This window comes from Pristis pectinata, chromosome 25 (genome assembly GCF_009764475.1).
Source record: "Pristis pectinata isolate sPriPec2 chromosome 25, sPriPec2.1.pri, whole genome shotgun sequence".
In the NCBI taxonomy this organism is placed as follows: Eukaryota; Metazoa; Chordata; class Chondrichthyes; order Rhinopristiformes; family Pristidae; genus Pristis; species Pristis pectinata.
The window spans coordinates 24,570,324-24,594,785 of record NC_067429.1 but is presented as its reverse complement, the minus strand read 5'-3'; the positions used below and the strand labels follow the sequence as shown (position 1 = coordinate 24,594,785).

Here is a 24,462-nt window from a genome sequence, read left to right as displayed (position 1 = left end):
AAGACAGAACTTGTATATCGAACAATTTGGAAAACAGTTCCCAAGATGAAAGAAAATGAAGAACAGAGTACATTTTGTGTTGAGATTGGATCAATTATATTACTACTCTTTTGTAGAAGTATTCCAATAATATTATCCAACACATTTTTTTAAGCTTTGTCCACTTGGTATATACAACATTTCTCCAGTGTGCTTTGGTAAATAATAAAAATATCTCAGGTGTCATAGACAGATTCTACACTCGCTTGCTATGCTATCAGCAGATATCATCAATATAACACTTTCAAGATTGCACATCAAAACAAAACAATATAGATTCTCAACTTATATCCTCAACTTGTTTATTGCGAGACCACAGGCAGTGCGGATCGGTGGTAACATCTCCTCCTCGCTGACAATCAACACAGGCGCACCTCAAGGATGCGTGCTTAGCCCGTTGCTCTACTCTCTGCATTCATGACTGTGTGGCTAGGCACAGCTCAAACACCATCTATAAATTCGCCGATGACACCACTGTTGTTGGCAGAATCTCCGATGGCGATGAGGTGGTGTGCAGGAATGATATAGATCGGCTGGGTGAGTGGTGTTGCAACAACAACCTTACACTCAACATCAGCAAAACTAAGGAACTGATTGTGGACTTTAGGAAGGGGAAGTCAGGAGCTCACACACCAGTCTTTGAGGGGTCAGTGGTGGAAAGGATGAGCAGCTTCAAGTTCTCAGAGGATCTATCCTGGGCCCAACACAATGATGCAATCAACGAAGAAGGCATGCCAGCGGCTCTACTTTGTTAGGAGTTTGAGGAGATTTGGTATGTCACCAAAGACACTTGCAAATTTCTACAGTGCCGAGCATTCTGACTGGTTACATCATCACCTGGTTATGGATGCTCCAATTTGCAGGATCAAAAGAGGTCACAGAGGGTTGTAGACTCAGTCAGCTCCATCACAGGCACAGCACAACCCACCATCGAGGACATCTTCAAGAGGCAGTGCCTCAAGGTGGCGGCAATCATCATAAAGGACCCTCACCATCCGGGACATATCCTCCTCATGTTACTACCATCGGGGAGGAGATACAGGAGCCTGAAGACCCACACTCAATGATTCAGGAACAGCTTCTTTCCCTCCGCCATCAGACTTATGAATGGTCCATAAACACTACCTCGTTATTCATCTTTATCACTATTTACTTTTGTAACTTAGTTATTTTTGTCTTGCCACAAAACAACAAATTTCACGACATATGTCAGGGATAATAAACTTGATTCTGATCCGTCTTTTCTACAATGATTCAACAAGCCAAGAATCACACCTGGGGATTTCTGGGTTCTAACATGTCCAATAGGAAAATAATAGATTACTTTAGCCAACTAATGGTTAGAGTGTGGAATCTGCAATCCATAGAAAGTTGTTGAGTGAAATGGTTTGTATCCTTTAACAAGGAAATTGGACAATTACATGAGAGAGAGAAAGAAATAGAAAGACATGCTGGGAGTTTGAGATAAGCTAGCTGGAATATATTGAGACATGTTTGAAATTTAAATGTCAGCAGGACTACTGGGTCAAATGACTGCTTTCCTTTTTGCTTAATATGTTAATGTAATTTAATATTTAAGTACCATTCTGAAAGATGTGTTATCTATTAAGCTTCATTGTAACAATACTATCTAAACCAGCACCCAGTGTGACATGAAATTTATGGGATAGGTCCCTTCCCTGACCTAGCGACATGGAAACCACTTGATATAATGAGTTGTTCATGTTCTCAACATGCTTATGCAACACGGAGGGGATGAAGCATGTAAAAGTGACAACATTAGCAGAAACTGGTGTTGCAGCTGGTGGTGAGCAGTAATGGTTACCTCAGACACCTTTGAGGTGTGCACCTACCTCAAAGACGTGCTCTATTACTGGTAGACTGTTGTTCTTCACCACTGTATCTGAAGGCGATTCCAAATTGATAAATGGGAGGAAAATCTGCTCGGGCAGTGAAGCCCTAATGTTAAAAAGCAAAAGGTTATGAGGCTGTGCAATGAAAAAAAAAGCTAGACAGAGATCATCTAATGCAGAGCAATTGGTCAGATATTTCCCCATCTAATCAGCACAGGATAAATTTTTTCCCCTTGGTTGTTGAACATCACATAGCAAATCAGTAACAGATGTTGTGTTTAAACAGACAGATAAGAAGTTTATGGTATTCGCCATCTGATTTTCATTTTAGTGCTTTTCCTCGATGGTATGCAATATCCAAGTGAGAAAGGTGCGTATCACTCCCTATGTGCTTGCCTGTGGCTGGTGTACTGGGAGATTCAACATGTGCTGGGCCTAATGTGGCTTTAGCTCAGTGACTGAAATATGAAACTAATGATTTTTCTCCCCTATTACCACTCTGTGGCAAACTCCAAACTTGCTGCACCAACTGCGTCCTTCTTATCTCAGCTCGGTCTTACATTAAGATTAGGAGGCAAGAGTTGATGAGAGTATGTTAAGGTCATGCTCATGTTCTTTTTCCAAGGAACACATCATGCTAATATGAATTTGTATAACAATTCATTCATTGTACCTAGGTCAAAACCCTGGAACTCCCTACCCAATAGCAATGTGGGAGTATCTTCACTGTATGGACAACAGCAGTTCTGGAAGATGGCTCAGAACTCTTGGTCAATTAGGGATGGGAATCATATACTAACCTTGCCAGGAATGTCCAAACTGTGGGGGATAAATTAAAGAAAAATTCAAATTCTTCTCCCTTTCATAGTTAAAGCTGGTTCGTTTTATGTTGAAGGATTGTTTGTGAAGTTTAGGTGGGGAGATGGGGTGAGCATGGAGGAATGGTTTGCTTGAACTCAATAATCAGAAAGAAAACATTCACAGTTGCACTGAGGAAAACAGTGATTTCTTTCAGTCTGGGACATCTCAAAGTTAATACAAGGAAAAAGCAAAGGTTGGAGATATAAAGGGTGGCTCGTGTGCTTTGCAGAAGAATCCACAAGTGTGGCTTACTCAAGTCAGATATTGGTCTACATTAGAGATAATGTATCCTGCCACAAACATGAAATTCCAGGATAGGCCTGTTATTCCGCAAAGATGCGCTCAGTAAACTGGAAAAGTAATGATTTTAAATTGGATCTTACCCTCTGAGAACAAGCTGGGCCACAGCTTTCACCTGCAACTTCAAATGGACCACTTCACTATCAGAATTTTGAGAGTTTTTACTGAAAAAGCAAATTGATATGGAGTTACAAAAGGTTAGGAGCACAGAGACATTGTTCATTTCATCTGCCTTAATCCTCTGTCAAACCCTGAGAATAAATCAACCTTTTACCCATATTCTCCTGAGACTTGGTGAATTAGGATCAATGACAGATGAAAGTGGAGCTGAAATTGTATTGATGACATTACAAGCTGATCACTGAAGGAGCATTTCATAACATGATACAGGTGGCGGTATAATGCAGAGAGCTGCTAGCAATGATAAGGCACAGAAGGGTGTCTAATATTGATGGGGAACCCAGAGTGTTTATAACAGCTGGAACCCTTGGGTAACTGAGATCATTCAGGTCATTTATTTCTTACTCAGGATATCTGTTTAGACTGCAGCACACAAATAATAAATTTTATTTGGATCCAATTTTTATTTTGCTGGCTGTTGTCAAGAAAAGCATTAATGGCAACCATGTTCTGTAACGTAACTTGTGCCATTTGTACAATGTACCTAAAACAGCCGTTTCATCCAACTATTTAATAAAATTACAGGCCACGTCACATGACAACCTTGCATAGAAACCATGCTAATCATTTAACATCTGGGACCACCTCGCATAGGATTCTTCAGTAATTGATCAATGAGAGATTAGTTTTTCCAAATAAAATTAGAGAAAAGAAACAGCCTTCTCCATTGGACCAAGAAGGAATAATAACAGCTCATAATTATGATTGACAGTTGTTTGGATATTAAGGGAATCAAGGGATATGAAGTTAGTGAAGGAAAGTGGCATGGAGGTAAAAGATCAGACATGATCTTATTGAATAGTGGAGCAGGCTTGAGGGGTCAAATGGCCAAGTCCTGCTTCTGGTTCTTATGTTTTCATTGCATTTGCCTCCCTGCCCGTCTCCCTAATGTTGCTCACTGAAACCTTCTCTCCTTGGACTTGGCTTCAGACCGCTGCTGTCAAGGCAAGTAATGTGGCATTCACCACCCTCAATTCATGTGGGCAGTCAAAAGGTTGCAACAGCTTATGCAAAACATGTCAATGCAATTCAAAGTTCAATTGTCATCTCGGTGTACTGGACGTGGCTTGATCCTGCAGAGAAAATACTTCTCCGTTGCTTATTTAATTGTCCTGAAGACAGATCTTTCCATTCTTTTCCTAAAAGAGCCTCGGGTACTATCATGACTTCACCCATCATGATACTCAGACCATTTGTCCTCTCAGCAATCTTAAGCACATAACTCTGCCCTTTGGAGCCACCCAAATTTAAGAACCTTACATAATATTTTTTAAGATATCTGCCAGATATGGAGGTTCATTTCTCCATCATACTTGCATCTGTTTTTATCATCAAAATCATTCAGAAGGATGGTGTAGTGCAACAGACCCAATGCTGATCATCATGGAGACTCCTGTGCAGGACCACTATCATTAATAATTACTTCTTGTCTTTCAGATTGCAACCAATCCAACCATTTCCAACCAAAAATATGCAAACCAGTCCCACTGGATTGACCCCTAATTGGGAGCACATTGTGCAGATATGTGTCAAACTCTTTTGAAAGCCAAAATATCAAATGTCAACCATAGGAACAAGAGAACAGAAGAAGGTGGCAGCCATTTACACTCAAGCCCCTTCTATTATTTAGTTGACCTGGCATTATCTTACTTTATTCCCTCTGCAGTCTTCTACATGGTTGTCCATACCATTCCCATTTAATGGGCTGAATTGTGTTCTATCTGTCCTGCCACTCATGATAACACTCCTATGCTTTTTCCACATCCTCACTTGTTACCTGGTGCCCTGTGGGATTGACCAAGCTTGCTCTGACTCTGGACCCAGTGGTGAGTGCTGCAGTGGAGCAGGAGGTCAGATGTGCTGGCATCTGACCTCCAGCCTAACTTGGACTCCTGCATCACACGCCACAGGTGCGGAATTCACAGGCGAGCTGACCCATGAAGAGGGATGAGTGTGCTGGTCATCCTTTGCAGACCCTTGACAAAGTGTAAATTTGGGCCAGTCTCTCTCCTCCATTGCTCACTAAGGTGGGAGTGACCTCTCTTGGTTTCATGCTTACCTATCCATCCTTATATGCATTGTGAAACCATCTCTCTGGTGCGGTTTTGAATATTACATGTATGTCTATCAGAGCCTTTCAGCTGAGGCCTCAAATTCAGGTGAACAAAAACACTGGGCAACTTCCTGTGAGAGGATTGGCCAATTGAGCCATCAATCAACTCCATTAATAACCAATTATTTGTTATTTAAACATTGTGGGAGCTTGCTGTGCATCCATTGGCCAACATGCAATCTATTTTATCATAGTGACTTTTATCTAATAAGTCCAGTACAGGTCCTAAAGCTTGCTTTCTTTCTGTCAGCACACACTATATGTTGGACACTCATGAAGGAAAGATTTCACCCTGTTGAACCTCCATGTTTAGTTTCAGTGCAAATGGAAACATGTAGCAACTGAAAACTGCTCCCCTCCCCTTTAAGACCCAATGCCAACAGATTCATAAACAATGCTGTGGATGGCCTCCATTTTGGTGCCTTTTCATACACAAAGGACGTGTCTATGTACACCAAGATCTTTCATCATCTTTGTACTTTCTGTTCTTTACTGGCTGCTGGGATTGTGTCTTGTTTTTCTTTGGCAGTCTCGCGGGATTAAGGGTGACTTACTTCCACTCTGGTTTTGTGGGTTCAGAGACGGCTGATGATGCCAATTAGGAGACGGCAGACTCTCCCACAGATGGGGCAGATGGTGGTTAACAGGGTGGGCAGGAATGTAATTTGTGCGGTGGCACCCTCTTTCCACCATTTACCCTGGGCTTGCGTCTGCTCCGGTTGCATGGACTCGAGGCTGACAATAGAACCATCTTGTTTACCTTTTTATCTGCGTGCCAATTGTGATGGTTTCCACCTGCTCCAAGCTGTGCACAGTGAAATGGAGTCCTGCAGATATCTAAAGAGCAACAGAATAAATTGGCCATTTTTATTGTCATCGCAGCTGTTTCAGTGAAGGGGCCAGCTGTTTAGCATGTAAATAAAGTCGAGCAGCAATTAATAACTAATACATGGTGTTGTAAATAATGCAGGACCAGATTAACATTTAAAAAAAAATCCCTCAGACTTGTTACATTCTATAATGGCTCCGGGGGATGGGGTATGCATAATTAATGTACAAAATATCTTTGCTGAGCAGAGGTAGACACTGGTGAATCTTCATCTGTGAAACATTTACACACCGGAATAAAGCAGTCCTCTGAGCTTGTACTGAAAAGCCCATTTCAATAGTGCTTTTCACTAGCTCTTCTAGTCATAGCTAATCACTGTCCAAGTTGCCTCTGATCTCCCACAAGATGGGATGTCACTGCACTGTAAAGAGGGGAGTGGAATTTGCTGTGTAAAGAATTCAGTAGATAAACACACTGTTTACAGTTCAGGAAGGACCTGGTTGAAGTAAGCTAGTACAGCACAGCATGGATAGAAAGCTTTGAAGCTGCCCTTACGTTAATCAGGAAAGGCAGGGTTCAAAATCCATCGTGATTTTTGTTTTAATTCATTCTTGGCCTTCTTAGGAAAGTCAGCTGTTATTGTCTGTCTGGAGGTGGTGGTGGTGATAGTGAGCTGGTTTTTTGATCCAATTTAGTCAGATTGACATCCAGTTTATTCTGGCAAGGGAGCCAATGATCAAGACACAATGATAATCGCCTGGACCACTGTCCTGGCTGCCTTCCCAGGGAAGGGCACCAGCAAAGGGGGATTTGTGGGAAATGTATGGAAGCAGAGCCTAGTGACAGGAAGAAGAATATAGGGGGCAGATAAATCAGCTGCACTTTGGTGTATTCACAGGGTTACGTCTCTACTCCCAGCTTTACCTTTAGCCTTGTGGCAAATGGAGATCTTTGAAAGGAGTCACAGTTAGCTCTTCTGTAGGTCTCACCTTTGTGTCAGATTCCATGGGATTACCAAGGTCACAGATCACTGTTTGACTGCCATTGTTCACCATTAGGTTACAGCTCAGTTTAGTAAGGCCCTTGAAGAAAGAAATTGAGACAGGGCATGTTAAACCAGCACATTAGAAAGGTAACCGGAAGGCAACAAAACAAGTTGGCATGTTTCAAATAAACCAGTGTCTCAAAGGTAAACAAACCATTGCCTGTTCTATTTAGAAATTGTGCAAACTTAAATTTGAAATATCTGAGACTTTATGCAAATAGACATCAAAAGATGCTACATGACCACTGCCCTCTGTCGAACACAAGGTCATGACTGAGCTTTCCTTAACTGATAGCGTGGAGGCTCTTCCTGCCCCATAATCTCACCCGCGCTCGCTATTCAATTTACAATGGTTACAAATTTCACTGAAATACATAGTGGAAGTTCACAGTTCATAAAGAGAGTTCATTGACTCATGCAAAATGAATACAGGCCCTTCTGCCCACCAAGTCAGTCTGACCACCAGCAACCCATCCACACTAATTCCACTTTTGTTTTAATTCTCCTCACACTCCCATCAACTTCCCACAGATCCTACCACTGAACTAGGGGCAAGTTACAGTGCCCAAATAACCTACTGATCCCACATCTTTGGCACATGGAAACGCCCAGGGGAAATCCATGTGGTCACAGGGAGAACATACGAACTACACACAGACAGCACCAGAGGCGAGTATTGCTCTTGAAGGATAGCATATGGATGGGAACTTCACTGCTGCCCAGGCTGAGAACTGGAATGCCATCAGTTAAATGTGGGATCATGCCGGCCTGTGTGGTTTCATCTCGCACTGTGGGCTCCCCAGATCCATGAGATTAATTTTCAACAGTTACAACTTACAATGAGAGAAAAATGAGTGGAAAAAAAAAAATCACTAAAACTGCACAGATAGGCTTCTGCTTGAATCACTGCACCAGGGCCATTTTCCAAATGGATGCAAGTTATCCCAACAATAACTCAAAAAGCTTTTCAGGTCAGGCACAAGCAGAGTCATCTACTGTATAGAGGTGATATGGTAAAGATGAAACAAAGAAGCAGTAATGGACTGATGTGGAGAATGAAGGGATACAGAAGCCAACATTGCTCAAGACCAGCAAATTGACACCCTAATTGCTGTTTAACATGACCAACCCAGCTTCCACATCTACTCAGTGTGCACAGCAAGCAGAAGTATCTGACTGGAGATTCCTCAAATTCTCTCAGGCTAGGTTGCTTTAAACTCATCTAATAACATTTTCAAACTTCGGGGGTGTGGGGGAGTTCATGCTATGAGCAGAAGTTGCTACCAGCTTCTAATGCCTTGTCTGTTTGGGAAGCGATTAGCAGCAAGGCCATCAGAACCAGAGGACGGGGACTGGTTGTTGCAATTTCCTCAGTTTCAGTTTGAAACAAAGGATGTAAGGCCTGTGGGTGAGGTTGTTTAATCCTCTTGCTAAAATAATAGTGGGTATCTCCCAAAGAAAGTTGACCTGCTGATCTCTTTTCCTTTCAGTAGGTTCATCTACCTGTCTGCAGGTATTTAGCTTGTTCATCAGGCATGCCACGCCTGCAATTGGTTGGATTAAATGTAACCTTCATAAAGCTTCTAAAGCTGCTTGCACGGGTATAACACGTATATCACAGTTAACTATCCCATATTATTCCTTATGCCATAGACTTGATGGGTTAATGGGCCTCCTTCTATGTCAATCCTCCACTAATTTTCCCTGTAACTGATACTCCCACATTCCATTAACTGTCCTCAAACTCTAGCACTCACCTATGCACCAGGGGCAATTTATAGTGGCCAATTAATCCATCAACCAGCAGAGCTGGGGTGTGGGAAGAAATTGGAGCATCTGGTCAAAACCCAGATGGTCCCAAGGGGAACATGCAAACTCCACACAGCACCCACATGGCATGGTTGCCTTCATTGGTCAGAACACAGAATGTAAGAGCTGGGATGTCATGTTGCAACTTTACGAAACACTGGTTAGGTCACACGTGCAGTTTTATACAGTGTTCTGGTCACCACACTATAGGAAGGATGTGATTGCTCTGGGGAGAGTGCAGAAGAGATTCACCAGGATGTTCCCTGAATTGGAGGACTTTACTTATAAGGAGAACGTGTTTTCCCTGAACTGAAGGGTGACCTATTGGAGATGTATAATTTATGAGATGCATCTTTTCCCCCCACGTTAGGTGTCTCAAAAACAAGAGGTATGGGGGGGGGGGGTAGAGTTTTAAAGGGCATCTGTTTTTTTTTTGTACACAGAGTGGTTGATATCTGGGACATGCTACCAGAGGAGGTTGTGGAATCAGATGCAATCACTCTGTTTAAGGGTCATTTAGACAAAACATAGCAGAATATGGACCAAATGCAAGTAGATGGTCAAAACAGTTGGCTTAAACGTAGAAGGCTGAGGGCTTGTGTCTGTCCTGTACAACTCAATGAGAAGTGAACAGTATGACACTTACAAGTAAAGAAGAAATAGAATCTTAAAGTTTACGCTTCCAATTCATTTCAAGGTGTGTTTGTGGACAACCAAAGGAATTTGCAATCTTAATGGACCAGCCCAAGGACCTTACATTGACAGGATGGTATGTTTTGTAGAATATAACGGTGCTGTCCGTTAACACAGTGGAATCTCTGACACAGAGAGTAAATCCACGGAAATGTGTCACTGACAATCATCCCACAAGGACAATCCTGCTTTTTGTGATTAAATCAGCTTTCACAATCAGTGTACTGGACTCTGCATGATGGTGCAGAGGTTATTGCTGCTGCCTCACAGCTCCAGAGCCTTGGGTTCGATCCTGACCTTGGGTGCCGTCTGCGTGGGGTAATAGAGCAAGTTTCCCCCAGGTGCTCCGGTTTACTCCCACATCCCAAAAAAAGGGATTGGTTGGTTGGTTAGTTGCCTTCTGTGAACGTCCAATCATGTGGCTGGGTGGTAGGAGACCGGGTGTGGAGTTTGATGGGCGTGCGAGGGAAAACAGAAGAATGGGGTTGCTCTGAGAGCTGGCATCGACTCAGTGGGCTGAATGGCCATTGTGAGAAATATGATTGAATACGAAACAATAGCAGCAACCATACCTTATTACCTTGCACAACACTTGTGAAGTAAATTTGAGGAGGGAGGGGGATATGTAGTTCGGTTTCATAGGCTCCTTCTCCGTCATTGACTGCACTGAAACTCAGAGTCAGTGGAGTGACTTCTCCAGCAATCAAATGGTCCTTATCTCTGTGGAAGTAGTGATAAAAGAAACAGTCACAAGCAGAATTCCAATTCCTTCATTGATGAGAAATAGGGAGATCTTGAGTGCGATGAGAATTTTTCCTGAATTTTCTTTTCCTCCCTCTCATTCCCCCTTCCTGCATTTACTCACAGATCAGCAATTCAAATGGCCAGTTGTCTGTGAGAACCAAGATAGTGCTTATTGTCCATTATACTGGGAGCATCAGAGTGGGAGCTCAATCATGCCTGCTCAAATCAGCAGGAATCAATGAACTGGGCTGTTTCTAGAGTCACGCATGGAGGGAGCCAACAATCAAAGTTGAACGGCCCTCACCTCAGTGGAAGAGGCCCTGTGGGCTGCGCAAACCTGGCTAATCCCTCAGCAGGGAGATCTATCCACAACACAGTGCTCCAGGATGCTCTTGAGCAAGTGGCCATATGGGGGAAACTCACGATAGGTGTGAAAGAATAGAAGCTACAGGGTTTGCGTGGTATAGAGGGTTGTACACTAAAACTGTATGGATTATACGAAGGAAAAATATGTAATGTATTGCCCATTAGTTATAGTCATAGAGACATACAGCACGGAAACAGGCCCTTCAGCCCATCATGTCCGCGTCGATCATCACTTTTCAGCTACACTAATCCTGTATTAATTCCATTTTGTTCTCCCTACATTCTCATCAATTCCTTTCCATTGCCCCAGATTCGACCACTTTCCTACACAGTAGTTGTTGCAAGAACTGTGCGTATAAACGTTCCTTGAATCTTTCTATGAAAAAAAAGTATTTAATTTGGACAAGTCACCAGGCAGTGAGTCAGGGGCACCCGGTAAGACTTCCTGCTCCTGAATCCAATGGTTGTCTCCAGTGCCATCCCCATTGGGATCACTATCTCAGCACAGGTCAGAATGACTGGCTGGGACTGCAGAGTGCCTCACCACGCTGTACTTTGGATCTTCCTTGCCATCTTAGTTTTGACATTGAAGTGGGCTCTAGACAGAGCCATGGCATGTCTGACAAGCAGGGAGAGGAAAATGGAGGACATCGTGCAGGTATCTCCCAGGGAGTTGAGAAGAACAATGAGAGAGGTTTAAAAATCAGCTCATTGGATTCCATGTCTAGTGCAGGACAACACGTGGTACCACAACACCAGAATGGGAGCACATTCATCGCACAGAAAAAAGTTAGAGCAAGTGTCTTCATACACACCTATGAATTTGTATTTAAAAATTTGACACTAAACCACAGAAGGTGACATTAGGGGAGATGACCTAGAACCTCGCCAGGGAGACTAAGAACATCTTGAGAGAGAAGACAGAGAGAAAGAGGTAGAAAGCTTTAGAGAATGTTCCAAAGTTTAGAGCCTTAGCGGTTGAAGGCGTGGCTGACAATGATGAAGTCAAGAAAATCATCACAAGCTGTTTTGTCATTGGTCTCATTAAAGACATGGAGAGACCAAAAACTCTGCAGATGCTGGAATCTGGAGCAATACACAAAAAGTGCTGGAGGAACTCAGCAGGTCAGGCAGCATCCATGGAGGGAAATAAACAGTCAATGTTTCGGGCCCGAAACGTCGACTGTTTATTTCCCTCCATGGATGCTGCCTGACCTGCTGAGTTCCTCCAGCATTTTTTGTGTATTGCTCATTAAGGAGATGGCAGGTTTGTAAGTAAGCAAGTAACATTCTGCCAAACACTTTCTCATGAAAGCCATGCCCCTTTAAGGATGGAGAACAAACAAAAGTGAAGAAAATAGGAGTGTATTAGGCTCATTGCATAATTAAGATCTTGCTGTAATATAGCATGATTCAAGCATAGTAATTAAAATTTGATCAAAGGATCTCTCAGAAGCAATATATTTCTTGTCAGCAATTATTTATTTCTTTTGATTGGGGCTGTTGGGGAAGAACATCAATCTGATTCAGAGTACATCAGAAACCGAGAACTAAATTAAGGAAAAACTTACGCTGTTGCCAACAGTTTGAGATTTGGGGTACAGACGTTGTCACTGCCACAGTCCAAGAGAATACGAGCCTAAGGTGGAGAGGAAACAATACAAGGCATTAATATGAATTTCAGCCTCTGATTTTCAATTCTTCTGATGCCTTTCTGACTCTGATTTTACAGCTTGGCTCAGCTGGTAACTCTGATATCTCCCACGGCACGCAGTCTGTGACGGAGTGCTGTACTTATCTTTCAAATGAAATGTCAGGCTCATATCCGATAAAGGGCATAGGAATGTAAAAAGCTGCTCCAACCTATGAGACTAGAGCTGTCCTCTACAAAGATGACAAAATGATTAACTTGTCATCCCATTTGGTGACATTTCCTCTAGGTTGACTGCTACCTTTACTGGCCGGTGATAACTTGTTAAAAATAGTTCAGTTGGAGTTTCAGCTTGAAAATTCTCACCTTGGTTTTCAAATCTGTCAACAGTCTTGCTTCCCCTCCTGCCCACTTCCGTGCTCTCTGTCACCTCTTCCAGCCCCCACCCCCTGCCCTCTGACATTCACGTGCTGGCCCTGTATTTCTCCAGTTGTAGTAATTCCAACATTGTCTGCCAAGAAAAGGAGAGACCTTGGCTCTGTGAGACTTAGTCGGTAGCTAAACCTTGCTTGCCTCTGAGGTGTTTCTCGGGAACAATACATGTGCAGTCCCAACGTGCCTTTGGGAATGTTGATGCAAGTCCAGTTCACAGTGTTCCAAAGGAGCTACGTAAACAGGAGTTCTTCCTCACTTTACATGTTACTTGGTAGTAATACCTCCTCCTCTCTTCGCTGACAATCAATACAGGCAAACCTCAAGGATGCGTGCTTAGCCCACTGCTCTACTCTCTCCGCACTCCTGACTGTGTGGCTAAGCACAGCTCAAGCGCCATCATTAAATTCGCCGATGACACCACTGTTGTGGGCAGAATCTCAGACGGTGATGAGGCGGTGTACAGGAGTGAGGTAGATCGGCTGGGTGAGTGGTGTCGCAACAACGACCTCACGCTCAACGTCAGCAAGACCAGGGAATTGATTGTGGACTTCAGGAAGGGGAAGTCGGGAGAACACACACCAGTCTTCATTGAGGGGTCAGCGGTGGAAAGGGTGAGCAGCTTCAAGTTCCTGGGCATCAACATCTCAGGGGATCGATCTTGGGCCCAACACATCGATGCAATCAAGAAGAAGGCATGCCAGCAGCTCTACTTCATTAGGAGTTTGAAGAGATTTGGTACGTCACCAAAGACTCTTGTAAATTTCTACAGATGTATGGTGGAGACCATTTTGACTGGTTACATCACTGCCTGGTATGGAGGCTCCAATGTGCAGGATCAAAAGAGGCTGCAGAGGGTTGTAGACTCAGCCAGCTCCATCATGGGCACAACCCTCCCCACCATCGAGAACATCTTCAACAGGTGGTGCCTCAAGAAGGCAGCATCCATCACTAAGAACCCTCACCACCTGGGACATGCCCTCTTCACGTTACTACCATTGGGGAGGAGGTGCAGGAGCCTGAAGACCCACACTCAACGATTCAGGAACAGCTTCTTCCCCTCCGCCATCAGATTTCTGAACAGTCAATGAACTCATGAACACTACCTCATTATTCCTCTTTTGCAGTGTTTATTTATTTTTGTAACTTACAGTAATTTTTATGTCTTTGCGCTGTACTGCTGCCACATAATAACAAATTTCACAACGTATGTCAGTGATAATAAGCTGATTCTGCACCAGCAAACCTTCTCTTCAGTGAGCGTGGACTAATAAATGCAAGCCAGTTATTTGACCACAAATGGCATCCTCATCATACTCCCATATAGTGTCCACCAGGGTCTATACAAACGAATGATAACCCAATCACTCAACACAGCAGCACGCTCAGCAGAACCCAAGAACCTTACCCTGCATAGACCTATCAGATCTACTCTACATTGCACTTACCAGCTGAGGTGTCACTTCATCTTTTGTTGGCTGTTCAGTGCATTACAGTCTTCAAATTTACAACCATACCCTGTTACTGCTTCACTAGACAGATCCACAGATCAACCCAAGCTCAGCAATGCTAGGGAACACTCATCTTGCAAGGAACATCATTAAGAAAACAAGTTACCTAGGCAGCATCATGCATCTGTTTGTGGGATCTTGCTGTGTGCACTGTATTACAACAGTGGCACTTCATGGCTGTAAAATGCTTTGGGATGCACTGGAATTGTTAAAAGTCCCAGTCAGTGCATAACATTACTGTTTCATTATTTGTCTTAATGTAGGTATTGCTATGTAAATTAGTATTTCGATATTCCTGTGTCCAGCATCAATTGGATTAGTCCAGAAGTAGGGGTGAGATTACAAAGTCTTGTACTGTGAATTTCCAACAGTTGATCTTGCTTGTCTGACTGTTGTTTCCATTATGAGTGGGATGGGCACAGAGTCCAAAGTGGAGCTTGTCTAGGACTTATAAATTCTGAACAATAATGGTAGACCTCAGTTTTGGAAAAAAGATCAAGATTAATCTAAGCTTCATCGTACAAATTACCAGCTACGGAAATTTCATGCATTGTTACTTCCACTCAGTTTCTAAATCCCACACAATCTGGCAGACGTTCTGATAAATGATATAATTCCCTATGTAATCTGAAAGATAAGGTGTGATGGACTGAGGAGTCTCCAGTGACTTCATGCTACCTCTAGCAAGTCCTATAGAACAACCTGCGACAAGATTTAACCCCCAGCAGAAGATGGCTCCTCCAAAGCAGGCCCAGATGTAGGCTTCAGATGTTGGGTTTGGAACCTCTAACAAGCTGGGCAGTAAGCCTTTCTGCCCAGAAATGTTGAGTCGAGGCAGTTGTACATCACGAGGATGTGCAGTCAATGAGATGGGATCACAGCCAATCCTAACCACAGCCTCCCCTGATACAGACACATTCTCGTTGTCCTGTAAGGTGACCTATCTGTGGCATTTGAAACCTTTGTACAATGGGGTTAAGCCCAGTGACCTGTGGGGACAGTTGGGAGTGGGAGAAGGAACTGAGCTGTTTCTATCCTTAGATCTTTACGCAGCAATGCATTTAATCACCGACTTTCCAAAATTTTATTCCTAAGGGATGTTTTAGGGCAGGACTTTTCTCCAGAGAAACAAATTATATTCCTTTGGTGGGTTCGGTGAAAACCAACGACCAATGCCTCACCTTCTGTGTGACCAGGACCTGACTGTGGGGACTTAGCACTATGGACAGGGTGCCAGAGCTGGTCAGGGGCTCCTCTGCGAGACTGCAGTTCAAGGTCACAACAATCAGGCTCAGCTTGTCTTTAAACTCTGCTTCATCCTGCGAGAGACAATGACAGGAAGGTTATTTGATCTGAACCAGAAATTTACAAAGCTGCACCAGAACAAAGTGGTGTCTGCCCTCCACCCCCTCCCCCCGACATTCACCCAGACTGCTGCTGATGAAGGAATCACTGGCAACTCAATGGGACGAGGGGTGATTATACTTGAACTGATTTCAGGGTTAATTCACCAAGGCTGGCAATCCTTGTTAGAGTTGATACTGGAGATTAAAATCAAATAATCCTCCAGCTGACCCCGTCAGACATCTTTCACTCTGTTTCCAGTACTTGTATAAATATGAAGCAACGTTTAGTGTCATAAAGTTGGTGTTCTCTTGGGTTGCTTCCAGCAGTATCCAGAAAATTGGTTGAGAGTTCCTGTAGGCTCTAGGACAATCCACCCCTTGCCCTCCATCAGGATTCAACCTGCCACATCTCATCACCAAGTCTTTCATGACCATTTCCAGACTGAGCAAGGCCTTTGTGTGCAGTCAAAAACTCAGCCTGCAGTTGAGGTGCTGACCAAACACTGGTGCACACCATAACTGAGTGTACACTATGAAGTTTCTATGAGCTGTATCCAGCTCCCAAGAATACTTTTGCATGGCTTAGTGTAGTAAAACTGCAGGAAGTTTGGAACCACCAAAGTCCCGAGCAAAGGGACTTTCTGGACGAGCGGATGTTATTTTACTAATACTCCAAATGAGTTTTAATTTACTTTTTTTAAAAAAAGATGTTACACAATAAAATTTCAGTGAATCTGGTAAAAGGAGCATGGCCAACAGATCCAGATGAGTTTAAAGGGAGTGCAGGAACTAAGGGTCCAGTGAGTGGACAAGGAGTGTGGGAATTGGGTTCCTGGCAGGTGTCTGGGGAGGGATTGAACTGGGGACCTGGTAAAGAGGAAGGGATGGCAGGAAGTGGTGAGTGGATAGAAATGGGGCCTGGGTGAGTGGAAATGATAATCACCACCTGGTGAGCCAGATGCCAAACCATCAGGATTTCAGAACAATCAGATAAAGGATTATCGGAGTTTTAATGGATATGCAAACTCTAATAAATATCATAGAGACACAAGACACTACAGATGCCGGAATTTAGAGCAACAATCTGCTGGAGGAACTCAGCGGGTCGAGCACTGACCATCTCATCTCTCCGCTCTCAGTCCTGATGCAGGTTCTGACCCAAAACCTCGACAATTGCTTTCCTTCCACAGATGCTGCTCGACCCGCTGAGTCCCCACAGCAGATTGTTTGTTGTTAATAAATATCACAGCAGGAAGCGAGGTCTCTGAAAATCAGCTGTATGCCTCCTTCAATAGTAATTATACTTCAGAGATATTTGCCTTGGTTGTGAAAAGGGGGCAAATTTTCTTTGTCTGGTGCTCTTTTTAAAAACATTGTTTTCTCTTCCCAGAAACCATTCTTGCAGTTCCTCTACATTCCTGATAATGGCGCTGTTGGCCAAGTAATAGCGACTGCTCTCAGCAGCCCCACCTGCAGACGTTTTGTGGTTCTGCAGCCCCGATGCAGCAACTGTGGGTTCAATGCACTCCAACCCATTCATCGTTGATGTCCACACAATGAAAATGATAAGTTTACAAAAACTAAAATATGTGAGGTCTATGGACACAATGTTAATTAAAACTAATAAACTTAACCTGATTTCTAGTTTGTAAAAGTACATAACACACTAGGCCACAGCACAAAGCTACCCAGAGTTGAACAAAAATTGGTAGTAGAAGTGTACGGCAAATTTTGGAAGCAGAAAACCTCACAGTTGTCCAAGAGGAGACAGTTTTCCCTGACTGGGGAATAAAGACAAAGCAGCTTGGAAACTTGATTTGCTCTGAAGAGTTTTGGCAAAAGCACAAACCACTCAGCCCCTCAAGCCTGTTCCAGCACTTAATATGATCTTGGCTGACCTGATTGTAACCTCAGCTCCACACTCCTGTCTACTCAGGATAACCTTCTACCCCCTCCCTCATCAGGTATTCACCCACCTCTGCCTTAGAAATATTCAAAGACTCATGAATATTGCAGAGAACGGAGGGATATGGACCACATGCAGGTGGAAGGGATTAGTTTAATTAGGTGGCATTAGTTTAATTAGTGCCTGTTCCTGTGCTGCACTGTTCTGAGTTCTATTCTACTATTCTTTGAGGGAGAGAGCTCTAAAACTCACAAACCTCAAAGAAAAAATAGTAAATCTCTTATTTTTAAACAAGCAGGAGGAAGCATCCTCTCTACATCCAACTTGTCAAGACCATCCAGGATCTGACAAAGGTTCTTCAACCTGAAACATTAACTCTGTCCTTCTTTCCTCGGATGCTTCCTGACCTGAGTGTTTCCAACATTTTCTGTTTTTTTTATTTCAAAATTTATGTATCTACAGTTTTTTTGATTTCCACTCAGGATCTTGTATGTTCTAATCAAGTCCCTTCTAAACAAGCCTAGCCCATCCAACCTTTCCTCAGAAGACAGCCCACATTTCTAGGTAAGATTCAAGTAAACTTCCTCTGAACAGTTTCCAATTGATTAACTTTCTTTCCTTAAATAAAAAGACTAATAATGTACACAGAAGTGGTCTCCTAATGGCCTTTGCAACTGAAGTCTTAGCCTGACTTGGAGTGTCCTTGTAGATAAAGACAATCTTACTCCTCAGGGAGATCTCCTCCACCATCATGAACTCAGGAAAAAAAAAGGAATAATTTGTTTTAAATGAAGGGAAGCAGATACCCTGAGGTAAGCTGTGAGATTTTTGCAGGTTTCTTGCTTGTTTTCCATTGGTGGAAACTGAAACCATTCCTGTGCTTGGTGTGAATGCAGAAAGAGTGTTCGTTGCTGAGACCGCTGCTTGTTTTTGTCCAGCTGAACCTGAGCATCCAGAACTTGAAACAAAAGGAAATGATAAAATTAAAATCTAAGTTTTACTTTATAGAAAAGCAGAAGAACAGTCATTAACCTGAAAGGTTGACACCATTTCTCTTGTAGCAGATGTTACATAACTTGTTGAATACTCCTAGCACTTTCTTTTATTTTGGATGTCCAACATCTGTGGTATTTACTTTTGGAGTGAATGAATGTGTGTGTACTAGCACTAACGTTTTCACGCCAATAGTGTGCACTGGACTTAACATCTGCACACTAATAGACTTAATGCACATTGTAGTTAATGTCTCTAAGAGAGAGGCATAGATGGGGTAGACGGTTAGAATCTTTTTCCCAGGGTAGAAATGTCTAGAGGACATGTGAGAGAAAGAAAGTTTAAAAGATGTGTGGGGCAAACATTTGTTTTACACAGAGAGTGGTAGGTACCTGGAACAGGCTGCCAGAGGTAGCGGTGGAAGCAGATACGATAGTGGCATTTCAGAGGCTGTTAGATAGACACACAAATTTGCAGGAAGCAGAGGGATATGAATCGTGTACAGGCAGAAGAGATTTAGTTTAATTAGGGGACCATGTGAGATGGAAAGGTCAGATAGATCTTAGAGCAGGATAAAATGTCAGCACAACATTGTGGGCCGAAGGGCCTGTACTGTGCTGTAGTGTTCGATGTTCTAATTTAGCACTGTGTTCAGCACAGATATCATGGGCCAAAGGGCCTGTTTCTGTGCTGTATTGTTCTATGCTCTATTGTGGAAAACTGGAAGTGTACATCAACAGACTGATAATACACACTGGACAGAATATAGGCTCCCTACCAGACTGACTGTGGACGTTACAGCCAATACCTGTAGACCAGCAGACTGGAGCTAATATCTGCTCACTGGAATTAATATTTGAACACTAACAGATTGTCAGCATACATAGGATCTGACTGCAATATATTTACAGATCAATTGTACATAGAAGCCAAAAGCTCTATATTATAAGAGCACATATACGTTAGGTTCAATAGCTATACATAAGCAGGCTGTCATTGTTGATTTGTTGACATGCAGTTTCTCTGCCATTGTGCTATGACTGAGTATCAACCTCAATTTACCACGCGAGCTGCTATTGTCCATTGGTCAGTCATTGGCACTCATTCAGCATCTGAACTTCTCACACAGAAGATGTTAAGAACATCACATGGATAGAAAGAATGCTGGGGTATCTGCAATGCTGCTGAATGTTCAGGTGAATGAGCTTTTCTTCTCAACTATTGTGAATGCCTGGACTTTCTGGCAGGGATCAACAATAGTGCCCTCAGTACTGCTCTGGGTAGCATTGAACAATGGAGACCAGAGAGAAGACGACAAAAGGAAGAAACAGGCAAGAAGGAAAAGACTAGGATGGAGGGCTGAGCCAGGGGTTGATAGGTGGAACCAGGTGAGCTGGACGACGATGGGCAGATGAAGCTAGGTGGGGGAGCAGAGCTTAGTTAAGAGACAGAGGCTGGTGAATGAGAAACAAAGGACTGCAGATGCTGGATTCTAGATGAAAAACACAATGATGCTGGAGGATCTCAGCAGGCCAGGCAGCATCCGTGGAGAAAAGCAGGCGGTCAACGTTTCGGGTCAGGACCCTTCTTGAGTCCTGAAGGAGGGTCCTGATCCGAAACGTAGACCACCTGCTTTTCTCCACCGATGCTACCTGGCCTGCTGAGTTCCCCCAGCTTTGTCGCATTTTTCAGACGGAGGTTGATGGTTGAAAGGTGGAAACACAAGAATAAAAAAAAGATTAGAATGGAAGTGGATGAAGGTTAATTCTATATGGACAGAGTGTGCATATAGTAGAATCCAACCTTTTCCTGTTTGCACTTACCATAATGCTGAGGAATATCATGCCCTTTAACTCTTGCACACATCTGCACTTCAAAACTGCAAAACAATGCAAAATATTTTGAAACCAAAGCTAATAATGTGGATGAGAGAATTACATTTACAAAAACTACCACATGCAATGTTTCGTGTCTTTGAATTATAGAATAAGGGACAATTCACTCAGCCTGTGGCCCTCAAATTACCACAAAACAATCCCCGTCCCCTTGAACTACACTTTTAATGTGCCTTTCTGTTAAGCAACCACTTCATTATTAAAATGATTACCTGAATCTCATTCAGTAATACCCCCGCAAAAGATAATTCAGCCTTCCGGATATCCTTGGTGTAAAGAAAATTTCTTTAACCCCTTTAATTACTTTCTTATGACAATGTTAAATTTGCACCTTACATGTTATCAAGTATTGGAAACAAGTTACAACCAATGATCTCCATCATAATCAACAAACAAAATGCCGGAGTAACTCAGCAGCTCCCCATCATGACCTTTAATGACCTTTGCATACAACCAACAGGCTACCAGATTCCTCTAGTGTTGCTTTACAACAATATTTTCATTCATGTCAAGATCCCAGTAAATGGAGGGTACATCACTCATAATGTCTCCTTTTGTCACAAGATGACACTATCTGCAGTCTGGTTAAGATCTTAAGTTTTCCAGAACTTCTTTATTTCTCTCTGACTTTAAACACACATTCAGTTGGACTTTTTTTTATGACCCTATCTCCAACACTGCTGAACTTATGAACTTGTACACCAGAGCTTCTTTACTGCTTTTGAAATTCCAAAATCTCACATTTAAGATCAACCTCTTTTCCTATTATTGCCAAAATAAACAACTCCATATCTACCTTTACATTATACTGCATTTTCTGGTTTATCAAATCGCTCAAGTCGAAACCCTGCGAGGGCCGAGAGTGGGAAGAGGAGATGGCCAGTATAAAGAGGAGAGGGGGGGAGTGCTGAGCGAGGAGCCCAAGGTGATTGGTGGACTGAGGAGGGGTGAAAGATGACAGGCAGGTTGCAGTAATTGAGTTTGCTCCTGTCTTAATGCTCATCAGAAATTCAGTGGAAATTTCTTACCACGTCACAGAGGTATGAGTTTCAGGCAAGCGGCACGTCTTTAATTCTGGGTTCAGAATATTCGGTACAAGTGCGAGTTTAACTTCTGCTGTTACAACCGGTTTTGCCCTGTTGGAGAAAGGAGAGAACTTGTCATCATCTTATATGATCTACACTGTGTGTTGTATCTCTACCAACTGGCCCAGAACCTTTCCCTTCCTCACATGTAGAGATCTCAGGCACTGGCTTACAACATTCCCTTCTGACTGAAAGTTTACCCTTGTTAGCATCCACCTATGAACTCCAAAAAGACTTTGAAGAAATGTTGAAGATAAGAACCCAACACAGAACACAACACAGAACACTACAGCACAATACAGGCCCTTTGGCTCACAATGTTGTGCCGACATTTTATCCTGCTCTAAGATCTATCTAACTCTTCCCTCCCACATAGCCCCCTGTTTTTCTATCATTCATGTGTCTATCTAAGAGTGTCTTAAATGTCCCTAATGTATCTGTCCCCACAACCTTCGCTGGCAGTGTGTTCCACACCCCCACCACTTTCTGTGTAAAAAACCTACCCCTGACATCCCCTTTACACCATCCTCCAATCACCTTAAAATTATGTACCCTTGTTTTAGCCATTGTCACAAAGGGAAAAAGTCTCTGACTGTCCACTCGATCATCTTGTACACCTCTATCAAGTCACCTCTCATCCTCCTTCTCTCCAAAGAGAAAAGCCCAAGCTCGCTCAACCTATCCTCATAAGACAGGCTCTCCAATCTAGGCAACATCCTCTGCACCCTCTCTAAAGCTTCCACGTCCTTTCCATAATGAGGTGACCAGAACAACGTTTCAATAAATTTAGATTGAGCTGCTTGATACTCAGTTTTGTGGCTTAGCTACAGAAAACAGGCTCAAACCTAGTATCAGAACATTCGAGGCATCCTGGAACCATACCTTAAATTTTAGTTGGCACACCAAAATATAGCCAGCACTCCAGGATCACATCCCAGAGTATAGCTAGTAGCATGGAATCACATCCCAGATTGCAGTTGGCAATATGATACTACATCCCAGAATACCCCAGGCACCATGGAACCACATCCCAGAGTTTTGTCAGCATCCTGGAACAACATCCCATTTGACCATTTGTTTGAACATGAGAATATAGGATCAGGAATAGGCTACCTGGTCCCTCAAACCTACCCCACCATTCAATATGATCAATGCTGATCTACAGGACTCCTCTTCTGTGCCAGTCCCTGATCTTTTAACAATTGATCTGCATCTCTCAGCTCTCCAGGGTAGGAAATTCCAGAGGTTCACCACCCTCTGCCAGAAGAAATTTGTAGGGACATCAGTTTTAAATGACCCACCCCCTCATTCAGGACTCTCCATTAGTGGAAACATCTCAACATCTACCCCCTCATGCTCCCTTAGGATCTTACCCTTTTCAATTCGTCCACCCCTCATTCTTCTAAACTCTAAAGAATATAGATCTAACTTGTTAATCCACTCATGATTGGACAATGCTCTCATCCCAGAAGTTAGCTTGGAATACCTCCAATACTAATGATTCTTTTCCTAAAGAAGGGACCATAACTATACAGTCTGATGAACACAATGCCCCTTTACTGAAACACTAAATTATGCCACTGTGAAATTGGTTAGTTCCAGTTGACAAATAACATTGTCAGGTTCCCTCATGCAAGACCATGCTGCTTTAGGAACAGTGTGTGTTACTGGTCCAGTTTCTCTATGCTGCCAGCACGTAAACTGAGAGCTCATCAATCAGCCCTTAAAAGTCGCAGCACCACTCACACTGCTACACAGAGTGATGTTTACTTCACCGTGACTGCCTCATTGTAGGTCAGTGGATGATGTCTACGTGGACTTTAGTAATGCTTTTGGCAAGGTCCCTCATGGTAGGCTAATCCAGAAGATTAAGATGCATGGAATTCATGGCCACTTGGTAGACTGGATTCAAATTTGACTTGGTCATGGAGGACAGAAGGGAGGGGTGTTATTCTGACTGGAGGTCAGTGACCAATGGTCAGTGCTGGGACCTCAGTTGTTTGAGATACAAATTATTTGGACAAAAATATAGATGGGCTGATTAGCAAGTTCGCAGATGACACAAAAATCGGTGGAGTTGTGAAGAGGCTTGTCAAAGGATAGAGCAGGATATAGATCAACTGCAGATATGGCGGAGAAATGGCAGATGGAGTTTAATCCGGACAAGTGTGAGGTGTTGCCTTTTGGGAGGTCAAGTGCAAGGGGGAAGTATACAGTAAATGGCAGGAACCTTCGGAGAATCAATGTACAGAGAGATCTTGGGGTCCAAGTCTATCGTTCCCTGAAAGTGCAACACAAGTGGATAGAGTGGTTAAAAAGGCATATGGCATGCTTTCCTTTCTGTTGGGGCATTGAGCAGAAGAGTCAGGAAATCATATTGCAGCTATAAAAAATTTTGGTTAGGCTGCACTTGGAGTATTGTGAGCAATTCTAATTGATCCACTACAGGAAGGACGTGGAGGTTTTGGAGAGGGCGCAGAAGAGGTTCACCAGGATGCTGCCTGGATTAGAGAGTTTTAACTATAAGGAGAGGTTGGACAAACTTGGATCGTTTTCTCTGGAGCACCAGAGGCTGAGGGGAGACCTGCAAAAGTATATAAAATTATGAGAGGCATGGTTAGGATAGATAGTGTTTTTTTTTCCCCCAGGGTTGAAATGTCAAATATTTAGAGGACACAGTATTAAGGTGAGAGGGGGAAAGTTTAAAAGGATATTTGTGGGGTATTTTAAAAAAAAGTGTTAGGTGCCTGGAATGGGCTGCCAGGTGTTGAGGCAGAAGCAGACATAATAGTTGCATTTAAGAAGCATTTA

At 43.0% G+C, this 24,462-nt stretch overlaps 1 protein-coding gene across 1 annotated transcript in view; it reads right to left on the bottom strand.

Annotated features, from left to right (window-relative positions):
- LOC127582836 (integrin alpha-8-like) overlaps nucleotides 1-24,462 on the bottom strand; it is a 100,443-nt gene that overhangs the window by 19,607 nt on the left and 56,374 nt on the right. The window contains exons 14-23 of the mRNA XM_052038402.1: nucleotides 21,595-21,702; nucleotides 20,495-20,550; nucleotides 18,485-18,636; nucleotides 15,608-15,745; nucleotides 12,404-12,471; nucleotides 10,295-10,442; nucleotides 7,165-7,257; nucleotides 6,107-6,183; nucleotides 3,137-3,217; nucleotides 1,893-1,998 (exon numbers count right to left, since the gene is read on the bottom strand). Coding sequence (XP_051894362.1) covers nucleotides 1,893-1,998; nucleotides 3,137-3,217; nucleotides 6,107-6,183; nucleotides 7,165-7,257; nucleotides 10,295-10,442; nucleotides 12,404-12,471; nucleotides 15,608-15,745; nucleotides 18,485-18,636; nucleotides 20,495-20,550; nucleotides 21,595-21,702 — 1,027 coding nt within the window. The remainder of the gene's footprint in view (nucleotides 1-1,892; nucleotides 1,999-3,136; nucleotides 3,218-6,106; nucleotides 6,184-7,164; nucleotides 7,258-10,294; nucleotides 10,443-12,403; nucleotides 12,472-15,607; nucleotides 15,746-18,484; nucleotides 18,637-20,494; nucleotides 20,551-21,594; nucleotides 21,703-24,462) is intronic.